Source organism: Bombina bombina, chromosome 9 (genome assembly GCF_027579735.1).
Source record: "Bombina bombina isolate aBomBom1 chromosome 9, aBomBom1.pri, whole genome shotgun sequence".
Taxonomy (NCBI): domain Eukaryota; kingdom Metazoa; phylum Chordata; class Amphibia; order Anura; family Bombinatoridae; genus Bombina; species Bombina bombina.
In genome coordinates, this window is record NC_069507.1 from 188,093,567 (window position 1) to 188,114,351 (window position 20,785).

The 20,785-nt window shown below is 41.0% G+C and overlaps 1 protein-coding gene across 1 annotated transcript in view; it reads right to left on the reverse strand.

Moving 5' to 3' along the window:
* The window catches only part of EDRF1 (erythroid differentiation regulatory factor 1), a 287,034-nt gene that overhangs the window by 75,603 nt on the left and 190,646 nt on the right, over window positions 1-20,785 (reverse strand). The window contains exon 21 of the mRNA XM_053692524.1: window positions 19,716-19,869. Within this exon, the coding sequence (XP_053548499.1) occupies window positions 19,716-19,869 (154 nt within the window). The remainder of the gene's footprint in view (window positions 1-19,715; window positions 19,870-20,785) is intronic.

Below are 20,785 nucleotides of genomic sequence, written 5' to 3' on the forward strand. Positions count from 1 at the left end.
ACCAACCGGACCAGTCAGGTAGAACAGGCGTCACGTGCCTGAGATAGGCCGCAAGACAGAAGGCATCCCCAGAGATGGAGCATAAACATCCGACAAACATAAGACTAACATGCCCTCACACCAACAAACTTCCGTAGAAATAAACTGAGCGATCAAAAACGCGAGTGGCGATTCCAGAAGTAAACACATAAACATGAGTTCAAATAAAAAATCATCCTAACTGGATTAAAATAAAAATAAGGCAACCCATAGGTTATCGCCCAAGAAGAACAGGCACACCCGTAGGACCGTGATCCTGTTCTCCCAGCTCAGGACTGGAAAGGATACTCAGTAAACAAGGCTATAGAAAGATTACTTCATCCTCATATAGCTAATGCTGCAAGCCGCTCAAAGTAGAAGACTGAGAATTCCCACATTCATTAAGGATGGGATCCTCCAACAACGCCAGAATGTGTCTCAAAAGAACACGAAGGCGCGCCAGTCTGTAACAAAAAAGCACAGCATACCTTTGCCGGAGCAGAAGACGACCCCAATGGTTGACTCCCTCAAGCCTCAGGGACAGTCGTTCCCCTGGAGAGCTGAGCAGGCCATCCCATGTTTTAAGAGCCCCGGTCAACAGAACACGTACAATATCGCAAGCACACTTCTGGCAGTTGCAAATGCGCCAGCGCCATAATAATGGACATGCGAAAACGTGCCATGACCTCGGGGGTGGGGGTGGGGGGGTGGAGGGGGACAAGCTACCATCCAGAGAAGGATAAGCAAAATCTGGGTTACCTGTATGTGTAGTAAGCGTTGGTGGTAGGGAACTGGCCACTCGGGGAATGGACCCCCCAGAGACGGATGGCTCAGCGGCCCCTTGACTCCCTGATCCCAAGGATTGGAGCACTCTAAGATGGCATTCTGAACATAACTGAAGGGCATGTATCACCCGGGCCAATTCGTATTCCTCACGAGAAAAAGAATCTGAGTCAGACGTTCGTCTCCACAATATCAGAATTCTCCATAACTAGGATACTGAATACAAAAAAACCCCACACCAAATAATACTGTAAATGTAAACAGCACCTGACACCCACAATGGCTGGGGCACTCACCACCTCCTTGGACCCAGACACCAGTGGACCAGAAATTTTCTGTCGCCGCACTGTCAGGAATGCAGAAATGGAGAGTCAAAACGTGACCACGCCCGGTTACCAGGTGTACTGTGCGGTCCAAAAAGTGCGCTAACCCGTAAAGGCCTTGTCACTTCCAAAGGCCGTTATGTTCCATAGCCAAGAGCCTAAGTAACACTACAAATAAGCAGGTTGAATCACATAAACATGATTTGGATGAAGGAAGGGACCCTGAAGTAGAAGGTCCTCAAAGACTACATTTCCACTAGATCTGCATACCAGATCCTGCCAGGCCACGCCGGTGCTATGAGAATCACAAACGCCGTCTCCTGCTTGATCTGAGCAATGACTCTTGGCAGGAGAGCGAACAGAGAAAATATGTATGCTAGACTGAAATTCCAAGGGACCACCAGAGCATCTATCAAGAAAGCCTGTGGATCCCTTGACCTTGAGCCGTACCTCAGAAGCTTGGCATTCTGCCGAGAAGCCATGAGATCCAGTTCTGGCTGCCCCCAATTGAGGATTAAACTGGAAAATACTTCCGGATGGAGTTCCCACTCCCCCGGAAGAAAGGTCTGTCTGCTCAGAAAATCCGCCTCCCAATTGTCAACTCCTTGGATGTGGACCGCAGAAAGACAACAGTTGTGAGACTCCGCCCACTGGATTATCCGGGCCACTTCTGTCATGGCCAAGGAACTCCGAGTTCCCCCCTGGTTGATGTACGACACCGATGTTATGTTGTCCGACTGGAACCTGATAAACCGGGCTAACTGAGGCTAGGCCAGTAGAGTATTGAAAATCTCTCTCAGTTCTAGAATGTTTATAGGGAGAACTGACTTCTCCCGAGTCCAAAGACCCTGAGTCTTTAATGACCCCCAAATTGCTCCCCAACCTAGAAGGCTGGCATTCGTGGTCACGATCACCCAGGACGGTCTGCAAAAGCAAGTTCCCTGGGAGAGGTGTTCCTGAGACAACCACCACAGAAGAGAGCCCCTTGTTGCCTGATCCAGAACTATTTGCGGAGACAGATCCACATAGTCCCTGTTCCATTGCCTTAACATGCATAACTGCAGAGGTCTGAGATGGAACCGAGCAAATGGAATGATGTCCATGGAAGCTACCATCAGACCAATTACCTCCATACATAAAGCCACTGACTGCTGAAGAGAGGACTGAAGGACAAGACAAGAGCCGAAGATCTTTGTTTTTCTGACCTCTGTCAGAAATATCTTCATTAGTAGGGAGTCTATTATGGTCCCTAAAGACACTACTCTTGTGGCTGGAATCAGAGAACTCTTTCCCAAATTCACCATCCAAACGTGGGAGCGAAGAAAAGACAACAAGATCAATGTATGAGAGTTTGCTTGTTGAAAAGATGGCGCCTGAACCAGAATGTTATCCAGATATGGCACCACTGCAATGCCCCGAGACCGGATTACCGCCAACAGAGTCCCCAGGACCTTTGAGAAAATTCTGGGAGCTGTGGCAAAGCCGAATGGAAGAGCCACAAACTGAAAGTGCTTGTCTTGAAAAGCGAATCTCAAACTTCTGATGATCCCTGTGGATGGGAACATAAAGGTACGCATCCTTTAGGTCTATGGTTGTCATAAACTGACCCTCTTGAACCAAAGGAAGAATGGAACGTATAGTCTCCATCTTGAAGGACGGTACTCTGAGGAACTTGTTTAAACACTTTAGGTCTAAAATAGGTCTGAAAGTCCCCTCTTTCTAGGGAACCACAAACAGAATTAAATAAAATCCCAGACCCTGTTCCTGCGGAGGAACTGGAACTAAAACGCCCAGGGCAAAAAGATCCATGATACAATTTAAGAACGCCTCTCTCTTTATCTGGTCTACAGATAATCTTGAGAGAAGAAACCTGCTTCTGGGAGGAAAAGTCTTGAATTCTATCTTGTACCCCTGAGATACAATTTCCATGGCACACAGGTCTGGGGCATCTCGTATCCAAGCCTGAGCAAATTGAGAAAGCTTGCCCCTACTAGATCCATTCCTGGATCGGGGGACGGCCCTTCATGCTGACTTGAAGTCAGCCGCAGGTTTCTTAGACTACCATTGTTCCAAGACTGACCAGACTTCTAGGAAGACTTGGTCAGACAGTTTTGGGATTATCCCGCTCCTTGCAAGGATTAAACACATAATTAAATACAAGAAATACAGCAATCAGAAAAGGCTCTAACACACAAGAACATTTTTTATGCCCTTTAATGTCAATTTAAAGGGACAGTCTAGGCCAAAATAAACTTTCATGATTCAGATAGAGCATGTAATTTTACACAATTTTCTACTTTACTTTTATCACCACTTTTGCTTTGTTCTCTTGGTATTCTTAGTTGAAAGCTTAACCTAGGAAATTCATATGCTAATTTCTTAGACCTTGAAGGCCACCTCTTTCAGATTGCATTTTAACAGTTTTTCACCACTAGAGGGTGTTAGTTCACATATTTCATATAGATAACACTGTGCTCGTGAAGTTATCTGGGAGCTGGCACTGATTGGCTAGACTGCAAGTCTGTCAAAAGAACTGAACAAAGGGGCAGTTTGCAGAGGCTTAGATACAAGATAATCACAGAGGTTAAAAGTATATTATTATAACTGTGTTGGTTATGCAAAACTGGGAAATGGGTAATAAAGGGATTATCTATCTTTTAAAACAATAAAAATTCTGGTGTAGACTGTCCCTTTAATTAACAAAATGTATGCTTACCTGATAAATGTCATTATTTCCGGGCATGGAGAGTCCACAACGTCATTCCAATTACTAGTGGGATATTTAACTCCTGGCCAGCAGGAGGAGGCAAAGAGCAACCCAGCAAAGCTGTTAAGTGTAACTTCTTACCCATAATCCCCAGTCATTCAGCCGAAGCAAAATGGAAAAAGAAGAAACACAAGGGTATAGAGGTGCCGGAGGTTTACTCAAAAAAACTGCCGAACATAATTTAAAAAGAGGGCGGGGTCATGGACTCTCCATGTCCAGAAAGAAAGAAATTTATCAGGTAAGCATAAATTTTGTTTTCTTTCATATGGCATGGAGAGTCCACAACGTTATTCCAATTACTAGTGGGAACCAATACCCAAGCTAGAGGAGAAGAAACAAATGACAAATTTTACCCAGAGTGTGTGTGTGAGGCTGAGAGTGAGTATGTGTCTGTGTGTGAGGTTGTGTGTTAATTTCAAAATGATCTGCAGAAATATTTTTCAATTAAAAAAAATCCCATCGAAGAAAGTAAAAAAAAGTTCTGCTTCTGGGGTGATGTTGTACGACTGGAATCTGATAATCCAGACTTAAGATAATTGAGGCCAAGCTACTAAGGCATTCAAGATTGCTCTCAACTCCAAGATGTTTATGGGGAGAGAAGACTCCTCCCGAGTCCACAGGCCCTGAGCCTTTAGAGAGAATTTTCATGGATAGAGAATCTATTCTAGTCCCTAAGAAACACACCCTTGTAGCTGGAAAAAGGGAACTCTTTTCCTGATTCACTTTCCATCCGTGGGAACATAGAAAAGACAACAACATCTCTGTATGAGAGTTTGCTAGTTGAAAAGATGACACCTGACCCAAGATGTCGTCTAGGTAAGGCGCCACAGCAATTCCCTGGGATTTGACCACTGCCAAAAGAAAGCAGTGGCAAGACCAAACAGAAGTGCAACAAACTGGAAATGCTTGTCCAGAAAGGCAAACCTTAGAAACTGGTGATGATACCTGTGAATGGGAACATGGAGATACGCATCCTTCAGGTCTATGGTTGTTATGAACTGACCTTCCTGAACCAATGGAAGAATGGAACGAATAGTTTCCATCTTGAAGGGCGGAACGCTGAGGAATTTTTTGAGGCACTTTAGGTCTAGGATGGGATGGAAAGTTCCCTCCTTTTTGGGAACCACAAAGAGATTTGAATAAAATCCTTGTCCCCGTTTCTCTACAGGAACTGGAACAATTACTTCCAGGGAGGATAGGTCCTCTACGCAGTTTAAGAAAGCCTCCCTCTTTACTTGGTTTGAGGATAGCTTTGACAGAGAAACCTGCCCCTTGGAGGGCAAGAATTGAATCCTATACTGTAACCCTGGGATACTATGTCCACCGCCAACGGGTCTGGGACATCGCAAATCCATGCTTGTTGAAAAAGTCTGCCCCCCTCCTGACCCAAAATTGGATTGGGGAGGACCCTTCAAGCTGATTAGAGTCAGCAGAAGGCTTCTTGTTTTGCTTCCCCTTATTCCAAGGCTGACTTGACTTCTAAGAAGGTCCAGGATTGCACTGGTTTGGAAGAAGAAGAGGAGGAAGACTTCTGTCCTTTGAAATAACAAAAGGAACAAAAATGTGAATTCTGGCGACCCTTAGGCCTATTCTTTTTGTCCTGAGGTAGAAAAGATCCCTTTCCACCCAAATTTCGGAAATTATTTCCGCTAGTTCAGGACCAAAAAGAGTTTTACCTTCATAAGGTAAAGCCAAAAGCTTGGCCTTTAAGGATACATCAGCCGACCAAGATTTTCACCACGAGTTAGCACAGTGAAGCTAGACATCTTAGCCCCCAGTCTAATTACCTACATGTTGGCATTGCAGATAAAGGTATTGGCCAGTTTAAGAGCTTTGATCTGCTCTATCATAGTCTCTTCTGATATCAGATCAGGCAGGGCATCGCACCAATAAGATGCAACTCCCGCAACTGTAGCAATACTTGCCGCAGGTTGCCACTTTAAACCTTGATGGATGCACATCTTTTTTAAGTAAGCCTCTAGCTTCTTATCCATGGGATCCTTAAAGGAACAACTATCCTCTACAGGAAAAAGGCAAAAAATGGGTCAGAGCACCCTCTAGGAGGCGCTAATATAAAATGCTACAATATCTACAAAGGATGTGCAGACTCTCATAAAAATTAAAAGATTTTAAATATAAAGAATCACTAAATGTATATATATGTAAAATATATCAGTATAGATTCATGACTCTACTTACAAGACAAATGTCTCTTAACAAAAGACCAAACGGCTGGTAGCAGTATAGTCACCCAGTCCCAAGAAAATCCTTATGATATGGTATGATTCTTGAATAGGATAGATGTTGAATGGTCGATCCGTAAAGACAGGGCAGCACTCTAACTTCACCACTAAGGGTCAGCAGTTCTGTGAATAACAAGGAAAGGAAAGAGGCGCCATGTGTGAATCAATCACCCACTAGGTATAAGCACAAAGAAGATTCAGGGTACTCACATGATGTATAGGCACCCAATTGTGCCAGTAGAGCCAGGCTGGTTTTCAACAGCAAACCAGCTAGCTGAACCACGGCAATCACTGGATACACAGATATAGTAAGACCCAGGGAGATGGCTAGGCTCAGGTGTCCATTCACTACTACCAAACACTGGCAGCAAGGAGGGTGAGCAGGAAGGATACACCAAACCTTCCCAAGGTAGCGTAGAATAATGCAAACAGCTATGAGAGTTGCAAATTAAAAAAATGTTTAATATAACAATAAAAACAAGATTAAAAACAACTCATGCTGTAAAGTGCATAATAAAGCAATGCAACGCGTTTCACGGTTTACACCGTTTCATCAGGCATATACAATGGTGTGTCAAGGTATCTGAGTATTATTAAATAATATACACATATATACTTATATTATTTAATAACTCTATGGTTGTGCACACCAAATAATTCATTTCATGGGTAAAACTCCAAAAATCACTGTGTGTAAACCAGCCCCCCTCTCTCACTCAATATGCAAAATTACAATGCATCCAGGTGAGGACAAAGGTAAGACATTTGGCCTAATCAGCTCAGGCAGTCATTTCAAAGAAAGAACAAAGGCTTAGATTGCTGTATAGATAAGACCAGTGAACCATTTCAAAGTAATATTAACATGATGGAGCCTCAGAAGTGTTTAACCGTATATGAGCTTCCTGCCCATAGATGAGTAATGAACTCACAGGCCTGGGAAGTTATAGACAGTCCGTCTGTGAGAATGTTTGATTTTACAAACATCTTCAAGGAATTGTAGCTTTTACCAACTACCTGTTAAATGATCCCCTGTTGAGCTCCATACACATCTTGCCCAGCCATGTGTCCTTGTGTGTTGAATCCACATCTATGCTGGCCAACAAAGAAACATGTCTACATTGTGACTCTCAAAATTCACTGTTTAAAATACAACTTGTATTTAGATTTCAAGTAAAATATACCTCAGTATTGTAGGAAAATATATATTTTAATGGATATGAGATTGTCTATTTGTATGATATTAAATATGAACACATGAATATGGGAGATTTTCTATGCCTAAGAAGGGTAATATGGAAAGCTGAAAACCTAAAAATCCAGATTTCAACATGTCTTAACCTATGTTTTTTTTTTTTTAACATAGAAAATTTTAAGGATTGAAAATTTCTCAAAATTAATAACACTATTATTTTCATTTCAGATCTGCATCTGGTATTGCCATGCATTCAAAAATGCATTAGAAATACATTGCATTCCTTTTGAGATGCAATACAATGCCAGAAAGCTGTGATTATGGGAAGAGTAAATGATTAATAGTGTAACTGTTTATTAATATGATCACTAAGAACAGGCTTGTATTTGGTATTGGAATGATCAGAAAAAAGTAAATTTATGCTTACCTGATAAATTAATTTCTTCTATGGTAAGACGAGTCCACGGATTCATCCTTATTTGTGGGATATTATCCTTCCTAACAGGAAGTGGCAAAGAGCACCACAGCAGAGCTGTCTATATAGCTCCTCCCTTAGCTCCACCCCCAGTCATTCGACCGAAGGTACAGGAAGAAAAAGGGGAAACTAAAAGGTGCAGAGGTGACTGAGTTTAAATAAAAAATATATAATCTGTCTTAAAGTGACAGGGCGGGCTGTGGACTCGTCTTACCATAGAAGAAATTAATTTATCAGGTAACCATAAATTTACTTTTCTTCTATAAAGGTAAGACGAGTCCACGGATTCATCCTTACTTGTGGGAAACAATACCAAAGCTACAGGACACGGATGAACGGTAGGAACAAGACAGATGGTTAAACAGAAGGCACCACTGCTTGAAGAACTTTTCTCCCAAAAATAGCCTCCGAAGAAGCAAAGGTATCAAATTTGTAAAATTTGGCAAAGGTATGAAGCAAAGACCAAGTCGCAGCCTTACAAATCTGTTCAACAGAAGCATCATTTTTAAAAGCCCATGTGGAAGCCACCGCTCTAGTAGAGTGAGCTGTAATTCTTTCAGGAGGCTGCTGTCCAGCAGTCTCGTATGCCAAACGGATGATGCTTTTCAGCAACAAGGCAAGAAAGGTAGCCGTAGCTTTTTGACCTCTACGTTTTCCAGAATAGACAACAAAGAAGATGTTTGACGGAAATCTTTGGTTGCGTGCAAGTAAAACTTCAAAGCACGAACCGCATCCAAGTTGTGCAACAGACGCTCCTTCTGAGAGGAAGGATTAGGGCACAGGGAAGGAACAACAATTTCCTGATTGATATTCCTATTATTAACAACCTTAGGAGGGAATCCAGGTTTGGTACGCAAAACCACCTTATCAGCATGGAAAACGAGATAAGGCGAGTCGCATTGCAATGCAGATAGTTCAGAAACTCTTTGAGCCGAAGAGATAGCAACTAAAAACAGAACTTTCCAAGATAGAAGCTTAATATCTATGGAATGCATAGGTTCAAACGGAACCCCTTGAAGAACTTTAAGAACTAAATTCAAACTCCATGGCGGAGCAACAGGTCTAAACACAGGCTTGATTCTAACTAAAGCCTGACAGAACGACTGAACGTCTGGAATATCTGCCAGACGTTTGTGCAGTAGAATTGATAAAGCAGATATCTGTCCCTTTAAGGAACTAGCTGATAGTCCCTTCTGCAATCCTTGTTGGAGAAAGGACAAAATCCTAGGAATCCTGACCTTACTCCATGAGTAGCCTTTGGATTCGCACCAATAAAGATATTTACGCCATATCTTATGATAAATTTTCCTGGTGACAGGCTTTGGAGCCTGAATCAAGGTATCTATGACCGACTCCGAGAAACCCCGCTTGGATAAGATCAAGTGTTCAATCTCCAAGCAGTCAGCCGCAGAGAAACTAGATTTGGATACTGGAACGGACATTGAGTCAGAAGGTCCTGTCTCAGTGGCAGAGACCATGGTGGAAGAGATGACATGTCCACCAGGTCTGCATACCAAGTCCTGCGTGGCCACGCAGGAGCTATCAAAATCACCGAAGCTCTCTCCTGTTTGATTCTGGCAATCAAACGAGGAAGGAGAGGAAATGGTGAAAACACATAAGCCAGGTTGAATGACCAGGGTACTGCTAGAGCATCTATCAGTACTGCCTGATGAACCCTCGACCTGGACCCGTAACAAGGAAGTTTGGCGTTCTGACGAGATGCCATCAGATCCAATTCTGGTGTGCCCCATTGCTGAATCAATTGTGCAAACACCTCTGGATGGAGTTCCCACTCCCCCGGATGAAAAATCTGACGACTTAGAAAATCCGCTTCCCAGTTCTCCACTCCTGGGATATAGATTGCTGATAGATGGCAAGAGTGAGTCTCTGCCCATCGAATTATTCCAGACTGACTTGGACTGAGCAAAATTCCCCGCTTGCTTTGCGGCAGGGAAGAGGGAGAGGGACCACCTTTGAAGTTCCGAAAGTAACGAAAATTATTTTGTTTGGTCCTCATCTTATTCGTCTTATCCTGAGGAAGGGCATGGCCTTTCCCTCCAGTGATGTCTGAGATGATCTCTTTCAGTTCAGGCCCGAATAGGGTCTTACCCTTGAAAGGGATGGCTAAAAGCTTAGCTTTTGATGACACATCAGCAGACCAGGATTTAAGCCATAACGCTAATATGGCAAAACCTGAATTCTTTGCCGCTAATTTAGCCAATTGAAAAGCGGCATCTGTAATGAAAGAATTAGCTAGCTTGAGAGCCCTAATTCTATCCAGAATATCATCTAACGGGGTCTCAACCTGAAGAGCCTCTTCCAGAGCCTCAAACCAAAAGGACGCTGCAGTAGTTACAGGAACAATGCACGCTATAGGTTGGAGAAGAAAACCTTGGTGAACAAATATTTTCTTAAGAAGACCCTCTAATTTTTTATCCATAGGATCTTTGAAAGCACAACTGTCCTCGATAGGTATAGTTGTACGCTTAGCCAGGGTAGAAATAGCTCCCTCCACCTTAGGGACCGCCTGCCACGAGTCCCGCACGGCGTCAGATATGGGAAACATTTTCTTAAAAGTAGGAGGGGGAGCGAACAGAATACCTGGTCTATCCCACTCCTTAGTAACAATTTCCGAAATCCTCTTAGGGACCGGAAAAACATCAGTGTAGGCAGGAACCTCTAGGAATCTGTCCATTTTACACAATTTCTCTGGAACTACAATAGGGTCACAATCATCCAGAGTCGCTAAAACCTCCCTGAGCAATAAGCGGAGGTGTTCTAGTTTAAATTTAAAAGCCGTCATATCTTTTTTTTTCTTTTTCTTTTATTGAGGTACTAAGGATAGGCATACAAGCAGTGTAAACAAACAAGAAAAATTACAATAAAATAGAGTAAATTGTCGTTTCATGCCAGAGGGAAAATATGTAGTCCATCTTGGTTCTATAATAATATGGAAAGTCCTCTGCACAACTCCTCCACAAAACAGTGAACATTAAAAGATAGTTTAATTAATACACAATGCCTCTATGAAAGTTAGCCTTCCACAACAAACCCGAAAGGCCACTCTTGGGCCTTAAACAAGAGAATAAGTCTGAAAGCGAAGGAAGGTGTGATAGAATAAAGAGACCACTTTTGGATCTCCCCAGGCTGACCTCAGATTTTATATTTTGTTATATTCTGTTAACTATGCAACCAACGAACATACTACAATTAAAACACTTTTACAGTATATAGAGACTCTGTGTGTTTATCTAGCTATGCAACCAAGGAGCGTACTACAATTAATAAACTTTTATAGTATAGTATTTAGGGACTCTGTGTGCCTATCTAAGAGCACAGTCAGATATTGGACACTCTAGAGTTCTTCTATAATTGCCACTTAATTTATAGAGGGCATATAGTTTTAAAAGTTAAGAGCCAAGAAGGCAGAGTATGCTAAATTCTTATGTAAGACCAGAAATCCACATAGCCCGAAGGCATTGTAAGCAGAAGTAAAAGAGAGGTGGGGGCAAACTTGAAGTAACTAACCAGCTCACAGTGCAACATAGTCAAGCTCGATTCATTTACCAGAGTCAAAGCTAAAACACCAGAATAAAAGACAACTTTGTAAAGTTGTGAATGGAGGGCTGTATGTGTTTTTTCCCTTTTTTTTTTTTCAGCCCATATTATATATGAAAGGTCTTTGTCAGGGTCAGCCCTGTGCCCATATACCTAATAGAATGCTATGTCTGCTATCTGCAAATATCCATTTAATCCCCTAGCTGCAATGGAATAAGTATGCCTCTACTGTCTTGGCCACTGACAGTTCGGCTTTGGAAGTATGATACCTAGGGGTAAAAATATTAAGTGGAGGTTAACTACAGGGTTATGGGAAATAAAAGCAGAATCAGAGCTCAATTAAAACAGGGATACAAGAAGTGTTAAATAGCCTCTGGTTTACTAGGTTGATTCTGCCTAACACGGAAAGGCCAAATGCATGGGTGTATTAGCGACCATGTGATGAACCTCTATGACATCTAGCAGTATAAATGAGTTAAAGCATCACATGCCTATATTGGTGATTAACTCTGGATGTAAGTGATATTGAGTATATTGGCAGTAGATATAGTACATAAAGATGTATGCATACTGAAACCCCATTAGACATTGTTTGCTTTAGACTCTGGTCATGCATTTAAACATGTAAGCTCTAAACAGCAGGATAAGTAAATAAAAACATATTTGAACATATTCCTAAAAATTAAAGTGTACAACTTTCAAACATACAAGCAGCCCTTCACAACAGTTTTCTGCGGGTGGCAAAAAGGAATTATAGATACCCGTACAGGAGGAATTAAAGTTATTATGCAGGCAATACCATCAAGTGAGGTGAGCAAGGTAGCAAACCACATAAGCTATAATCAGAGCTATGAGATACATGTTATAGTGCCCAAACAATTACCCCCAAACTTCAGGCTTTAGAGCCGCCATTAGGAGTCTGGTATGCTAGATTTGGGCAAGTATATAGACCTTAGCTGTGAGATAAAATGGGCCCCCACATGGATGTGGCATCAGAATAGCAGTCCCAATGTTCATCTGGAGACGGCTGAGGAGTCATTAAAATACTGCTATACCTTCACTCCTAGCGCTGTCGCCCATGTGGGTTCTCAACCTTTTATCCTATGCCGGAACGCCGTAATAGACTAACCCCATCTGCGGTGTGTCCCGAGAAGAGGGTGAGATGGTGTCTCTGCTCAGTGCTCTGAATCTCCACAAAGGCCGCTTCAGGGCCTGCTGTAGGCTCTCCATACTGTGTCAGGTAGGGTGGGACGAGATTGCAGTGCTCCTTCTCCGGCAAGCTTGAGGGTTTAGGAGCTGTAGCGCAGACCAAGATGTCAGCGCTCCTTGAACTCCGCTCGCTGTGATTGTCACCTTTAGTGTTCGCCCCGGGCGTCTCTGGCTCCTGGGGATCCGGCTCTGAGCATTGCAGGTAGGAGATGGTCGCTATGTGGCCTTCATGCTGGGGGTAGGAGTCTCTACTAGTGACCTCTGCTGCTATTGTAGGATCATGGGTGTTAGAGTCGCTAGGGCTAAAACATTGATCCACCAGCCGATGTAGCCTAAGGAAATTCTCCTCTAAGAGTACAGCGATTGCTTTCTGCAAGTGCTTCATGGTAAATGCCGAGTCCCATAAAGTTAATAGGTAGTACCTGATTGCTATTCACACTTGCATAGCGATGTATTTTCAACAAAGCACATTTAGTGCAGCTTAACGACAGGGCCGTGGGCGTCCCGCCGGGGGGTATAGAAAGGCCGAGATCTTATAACGGCTCCAGGCGCTGGTGCCAGCAGCAATTCCAAAAACTGTTGGCATGAAAAGTTGCAGCTTCCAAAATACAAGACAGTTCCTGCAAATAGTTACATAGATTGAGATGTATAAAGGCAATTTTTTAAGTTTATCAGAGAAAAGCTTGAGCAGCACACAGCTATGCGACTTGACATGGCCGCCGCCCGGAAGTTCCCCCAAAGCCGTCATATCTTAATCTGTCTGAGGGAACATATTTCCTGAATCAGAAATCTCTCCCTCAGCCAGCAAATCCCTCACTTCAGAACATTGTGAGGGTACATCGGATATGGCTAATAAAGCATCAGAGGGCTCAGCGTTTGTTCTCACCCCAGACCTACTGCGCTTCCCCTGCAACCCAGGCAGCTTAGATAAAACCTCTGTGAGGGTAGTATTCATAACTGCAGCCATACCTTGCAGGGTGAAAGAATTAGACGCACTAGAAGAACTTGGCGTCGATTGTGCGGGCGTTAACGGTTGTGACACTTGGGGAGAATTAGATGGCAAAACCTGATTCTCTTCTGACTGAGAATCATCCTGTGACATACTTTTAATAGCTAAAATATGTTCTTTACAATTTATTGACCTTTCAGTGCATGAGGGACACATTCTAAGTGGAGGTTCCACAATGGCTTCTAAACATATTGAACATTGACTTTCCTCAATGTGAGACATGTTGAACAGGCTAGTAATGACTACAAACAAGCATGAAAACACTTTATTTAGTGAAAAAAAATAATCTTAAAAAACGGTACTGCGCCTTTAAGAGAAAAAAAGCATACACGTTCTGCAAAACAGCCTAAACATGCACCAAATTTTTTAAATTTTTGTATGTAGACACAATATAGATAAGATTGCACCACAATTTTTTTAACAATTAACCCCTTAATCTGCGAACCGGATCGAAAATAGGCACAGATTTGGAAAAAAACACTCCCAGCACCTTGCCACAGCCCTACCTGCCCTCAGGGATCGAAAATGTGGGGTAAAATCCATGATTTGGTCCAAAACATACACCAGGGCCCTCAAGAGTTAGAGATTGCTGCTTGCTGATAAAACTAACTGCGCATCTGAGGCGTGAAAATAGGCCCGCCCATCTCACTCGATGTCTCCTCAGCCTTAAAGAACCGCACCAGAGCGGTTATAACTAGCCATGTGGGTTCTGAGACCCAAAAGTTTGCCCAAAACGTTATTGCCCACAAAAACGTTAAAGCACTCCCAACATTTGCAATTCAGTGTCAACCATATTAGAATTGGCCCCATATGCAAGCTAAGTAATGCCCTTCTTTTAGCTCTAGGATTACTGCTTACCTTTACCCTCCTGGGTATAATGTCAGCCTTTCTGAAATACACAGTCACTCCAGAAAAATATGACTGAACATACCTCACTGCTGCATAGCATGAAACCGTTCCTCACACTGAAGTTTCCTGTACTCCTCAGCCTCTGTGGGAACAGCAAAGTTAGTTACAAATGCTAAGATCATCATCCTCCAGGCAGCAGTCTTCATCCATCTGCTGCCTGAGAGTAAATAGTACACACCGGTACCATTTTAAAATAAACTCTTGCTTGAAGAAATTAAAAACTAATATTTTATCACCTCTTTCACTTTACCCTTCCTAGTACTTAGAGTAGGCAAAGAGAATGACTGGGGGGTGGAGCTAAGGGAGGAGCTATATAGACAGCTCTGCTGTGGTGCTCTTTGCCACTTCCTGTTAGGAAGGATAATATCCCACAAGTAAGGTTGAATCCGTGGACTCGTCTTTCCTTTATAGAAGAAATGAAATGATACTATCCTATCTATAATTCAAATTATAAGTGTTTAATGCAAAAAGTTATAATAGTTTAAATAATCACTTTATAAGGATATATTAAATTGTAGCAAAAATGGATGATAAGAATATATTTCTGGTTGTCTGCTGCCCCCTAGGAGATTGGAATGGTATGACAGCAATATGAATTGTCTATTAGAACACATACAGAGCCTGTGAGGGGAGCGTCCCCCAAAATTAACAAATCAATGCTATGCATCCGAAGGGCCAATCCAAGACAGCACCGTGGGCGTAACCAAAAACAGATCATCAATGATTAAATATAAGAAAGGCAGAATGCAAGGAAGAGGGTCTGTTGTCTGCCGATATCGTGTGATTGAACTTGCTGCGATACTTGGGAACACAATCACATATCAAAAGCTGAGACTAGCTTCTGGATCTATGAAATATGAAAAATGAGGTGATCTGAAAATATTTGGAAAATGAACTACAAATTGGTTCAAACTGGTGATGTACGATTGTTCTAATTTTTGATATTTAAATCAAAAGTATTTGGTAACCATAACAAATTGCAGTTCAGCAATTTTAAAAAGGTACTTTATATTTTAGACTCATATTCACAGTCCAGTGTAGTTTAAAACTAGTCTTATATTTGCCAAATAAAATAATTTATAGTTGCAGCCACATAAATATATTTTAGAATTTGTCTTAATTGTAGATAATTAAGAATTTAATTCAGCCTAGATAAATTGGCATATAAACTGGCTGTTTACATTTAGAATATATATAACTTTTGGTGTTTCAATTAGAGTGTATATTGTTCTATTGTTTAACTAAGCACTGTTAAAGTATAGTTGTCTGGAAGTTAGTGACCCATACTTAAATATCTCATTGTGATATTTAAATGCAACACTGTTTTGGGAGATAATTGTGAATAAGATAATTTCTATGATTTTTGCATAGCATATTATAACAGTTTACACTTGTATAGTATTGATTCCTGTCTGGTTCTCTATAAATATAGTTCAATGTGTCTATAAATTTTAACTAATAAAAAGAATTTTGGAATTTACATTAATTTTAATTGTTTTGTATATGCATTGTATTGGGGGTTTAAAGGATAATTATTAAATATATTATATTATAACCCGGCCATGTACTGACAGGTGTATAATCAACCCTTAAATAATGCTACGCTACCTAGACTCAATAAAATGTAGCTCCTCCCCCTACAGTGTACAGACCAATCAGAACACCCTTTGTCTAATCACTAGTAAAGTTGTCACACCTGCTTTCTTGGCACTACTCTGTTTAATGAGAAATATATATAATATTGAATAATGAGTATAAATTAAATATCTTATAAACATCACCTTATTACTGCAAATTGTTAACAGCATAATGTTGCCATCACAATTATCACATTCTATCATTTCATTTGGTATATTTTTTCAGATATTATGGATTTTTTGATATTCATGCATTTCACCGATTGCATCACATACACTATATAACTTCTACACATAATATTTACCCATGCATATTTATGGCACATATTTTGTGATATTATTGTAGCATTCAACTTTATTTTTGCAGACACACAATCACTTTTTATGGTTATTGTCCTATATATATATATATATATATATATATATATATATATATATATATATATATATATATATATCCTTTGGACACATTAGCCATTTAGTGTTAATTTTCCTTTACTATAGCTATTTTGGTATTATCCTTTTATTTTATTTAGTTTTATTTAGGCCATATTTTGTTTTTCGCTACATGGTGGTATTATTATTATTTTTTTTATTTCAATATTGGTCGTATATCGTGATGCAGGTTAAGGGGGCGGTATTCACTGTGTTTTGGGTCCATATTGATAGGACTAGATTATCTTGAGGGTGTTCCCTTGCGAGCACGTTTGGAACGTGTCAATAGATCTGTATGGGTGATGTAGGAGGGCGTTATTATGCTGGTTACAACGTTGTCTCAATGGGATGTGAATTCCCTTGAAGGCATCATTTTTGGAGCCAATCAGTAACTGAATGGGTGCTTGCTAGTACTGCTTTGATTGGTACACACACCATCCAATTGGGAATGTAGCTTGCTGACAATCAGTAACGTAGTATTTTAGTTTCATGTTTTTTTTATAACACCTGCGATTATATGCAAGTCTCAAATGGAAGCTTTACAAAGAAACGTTCTGCATAATTTAAGATCAAACTATAAACAATAATATGCAGGTACATTCAATCTTGTATGAATTAACTATATGTTTGTACTTAACAATATAGATCTCAGAGCTTACACATACAGTCGTGATAATTGTGATAGCAACACTATGCTGTTAACAATTTTCAGTAATAAGGTGCTGTTTATAAGATATTTCATTTATACTCATAATTCAATATTATATATATATTTCTCATTAAACAGAGAGTAGTGCCAAGAAAGCAGGTGTGACAACTTTACTAGTGATTAGACAAAGGGCATTCTGATTGGTCTGTACACTGTAGGGGGAGGGGCTACATTTTATCTAGTCTAGGTAGCGTAGCCTTATTTAGGGGTTGATTATACACCATTGTATATGCCTGATGAAACGTTGTAAACCGTGAAACACGTTGCATTGCTTTATTATTCACTTTACAGCATGAGTTGTTTTCAATCTTGTTTTTATTGTTATATTAAACAATTTTTTAATTAGCAACTCTCATAGCCGTTTGCATTATTCTACGCTACCTTGGGAAGGTTTGGTGTATCCTTCCTGCTCACCCTCCTGGCTGCCAGTGTTTGGTAGTAGTGAATGGACACCTGAGCCTAGCTATCTCCCTGGGTCTTACTATATCTGTGGATCTAGTGATTGCCGTGGTTCAGCTAGCTGGTTTGCTGCTGAAAACAAGCCTGCCTCAACTGTCACAATTTGGTGCCTATACATCATGTGAGTACCCTAAATTTTCTTTGTGCTTATACCTAGTGGGTGATTGATTCACAAATACGACGCCTATTTCCTTTCCTTGTTATCCTCTATAGGAACGGTGGTTCTTTTAGCTAGAGTAGAGATAGTTCCTTCTACTTTAGGCACTGTGCGCCATGAGTCACAAATGGAGTCAGCAACAAGAAACATCTTTTTAAAAACAGGGGAAGGGGAAAAGGGAACTCCTGGCTTATCCCATTCCTGCACTATAATTTTAGGGTTGACAACAACCGAAGGTTCAGAGTCGTCCAAAGTAGCTAGAACATCCTTCAGAAGCAACCTGAGATGTTAAAGCTTAAATCTGAAATTAACTTCTTCAGATTCAGAAGACTTTTCCCCCATAGTATCCAAGTCTGAAATATCACCTTCAGAAGCTACTGAAGTATCCTCCCATCAGACATTTGGAAAAGGTTGACCAGCGCAGATTTAGAGGGGTCAGAAACCTTACTAACAGACATGTTTAGATTTTCTCTTACGCTTACCCGAAGTAGGGAAAGCAGACAAAGCCGCAGATACTGCAGAAGTTATCTGTGCGGCAAAATTCCCTGGTAAATAAACACCCCCAGGAGGTTGAGAATGCACAGTATGACAAACTGAGGCATATCACGCACAGTATTATCCTGAGAGACACTTGGCTCAGAAGGGAGTAACTTGTCTTTAAACATAGTAAACATTTATCCATAGAAATTGACTGATCCTGTTGTGAGTCCATAGCTACAGAAAATCAGGTCCCACTAAAAATGACAAATTAGAATTAAATAAAGCCCAAATTCAGTTGAACCTATATCACTTAAAATACTGAGGGCAAAAAAAATTATCTTAAAAATCAACCTCAGACAGACAAAGAGCTAAATGTATGTTGTCGGAGGCTCCTACAGTGACAGGAATTAATATCCCACTAGCAAGAGGAAGCAAGACTCCAGCAGATATGCTCCCCTCTTGTCAGATGATCCGATCAGCAAAGTAGAAAAGCCGACACGCAAAGATTTAGGAAGCTCCGCTCCGATATAACGGAAGTGCGGAAGTCACGTGAGCGGCCGAAAAAGAAACTGCGCCATAATATAAGTGCACGAAAAGTAATAACGGCTCAAATAAAGAGAAAAAAATTGAATAGCCATCCTCACTCTCTACAAGTAAAACAAGCTTTTCCTCCCATAATGAGAACCCCTAACTAAATCATGATACTTTTGTCCCAAAATAGATCCACTTGAGGGTTAACCTCAGAAGTGCTATCCTTCAGTACCTAGAAGGCAAAGGCACTTACCTGTGGATCTAGCTGCAGGGCAGATAACAACTACTAAGGTGTGACGGGTACTTCACTCCCTGTCAGGGACCTGTAGTAAAAAAAAAAAAAAAGGCCAGAGTAACCAACCGTCGCTTTCTGTAAAGGGGTAGCAAAAGTGTTACAAGTAAAGCAAAGACCAACTAGCCGCCTTCTAACTGCTAAAAGCCACCACTACTCTTACTAAAAAGATTGACGTGGACACAGCCAGACCCCAATCCTTGCTTGCAGGGAAAAGTACCCATAAAAGGATTAAATATCTTCAGGCACCAACTTCACACATCCTCCATTGACAAAGGCAAAGAGAATGCCTTGGGATTATGGGTAAGGGAAGTTACACTTAACAGCTTTGCTGGGGTGCTCTTTGCCTCCTCATGCTGGCCAGGAGTTGAATATCCCACTAGTAATTGGAATGATGTCATGGACTCTCCATGCCATAGGAAAGAAAAGAAGGTTCTGCTTATGCAGCCATTTCTTTCCAGATTACCTTTTTTTTCTCCATACAGTAAATTATTATTGCAATGTCACCAGCCTTTATAACAGCACTTACTAGACATCTGGAATTCTGCAAACGCAACCCTCTCTAGCTGCACACGCAGAAGCTCACACGGGGCGTCCTTCAGGATCTGGAAAAGCTTCACAGCTTTGCTGTAATGCAGATCAGCTAATACTCGATGCTGTTTGCGCAGTGATTCATTGCCCACCTATAAAGAAGCAGATCACTTGTTAGCAGATTTCAGTTTAAAGTAAATTTAAATACAATAAAAATAAATAAATCATAGCACGTACTTTCCTCATACATCTTCAACCCGAAAAAAATTGACATATATAGGTATATAGTGCATTGGTGTAAAATTCTGTCAATACTGTTAATATTACGTACGGGCAGGTGCACGTATACTCATCAAATTGTAGCCTTAAGAAAACCTTTTAATCTCCAAGTAAGTCTAAAAGGCATATAAAATAATTTTACCTGCAAATATTGGGTTGGAATACTGGGTCAAAACTAACAAGTAGTCACAAAGTAAAGTTCAAGAAAAACTGACAAAGTGCCTCTACCAGCAGAATAAAAAAATGTTAGATAATTAAAATACTGACAATTTGTATGTACAACTGTGCTGTATGATTCTGCTATCTTTCTTCTGCATCTCTTTCCTTGAATCTTGAACTGCTAGAAAGAAGCAATTGACAGCTTGATAGCAACAGGAAATAGCCAGTGGTGCTCTATAGAAGGTAATGGCCAAAGGACAGACATATAATGGCCAGCAGAGCAGTAGCAAGTAACGACCCACCGAAACATCAAGTAATGGCTAGCAGGAAATGACAGTAGGTCAGCAGGATGGCATAGCGTAAAGGCCAAGCGATACAGTAATGAGTAATGCCCAGCAAGGACGCTGTGGTGGCAAGTCATTAGAGAAATAGGTATTGCCCAGCAAGTTATGGCAAGAAAGAGAGTCAGAATCAGCTAATGGTCAATAGAAATAACAGGTATTAACAATGGAAGACAATAGCAGAACTGCAGGTAAGAATCTGGTAATGAAAAGCTTTTCACAAGCTGGACACAAAAACTAGAAAGGGTAAGTAGAAAAAGCAACCACAACGGTAAGTGACAACCCAACC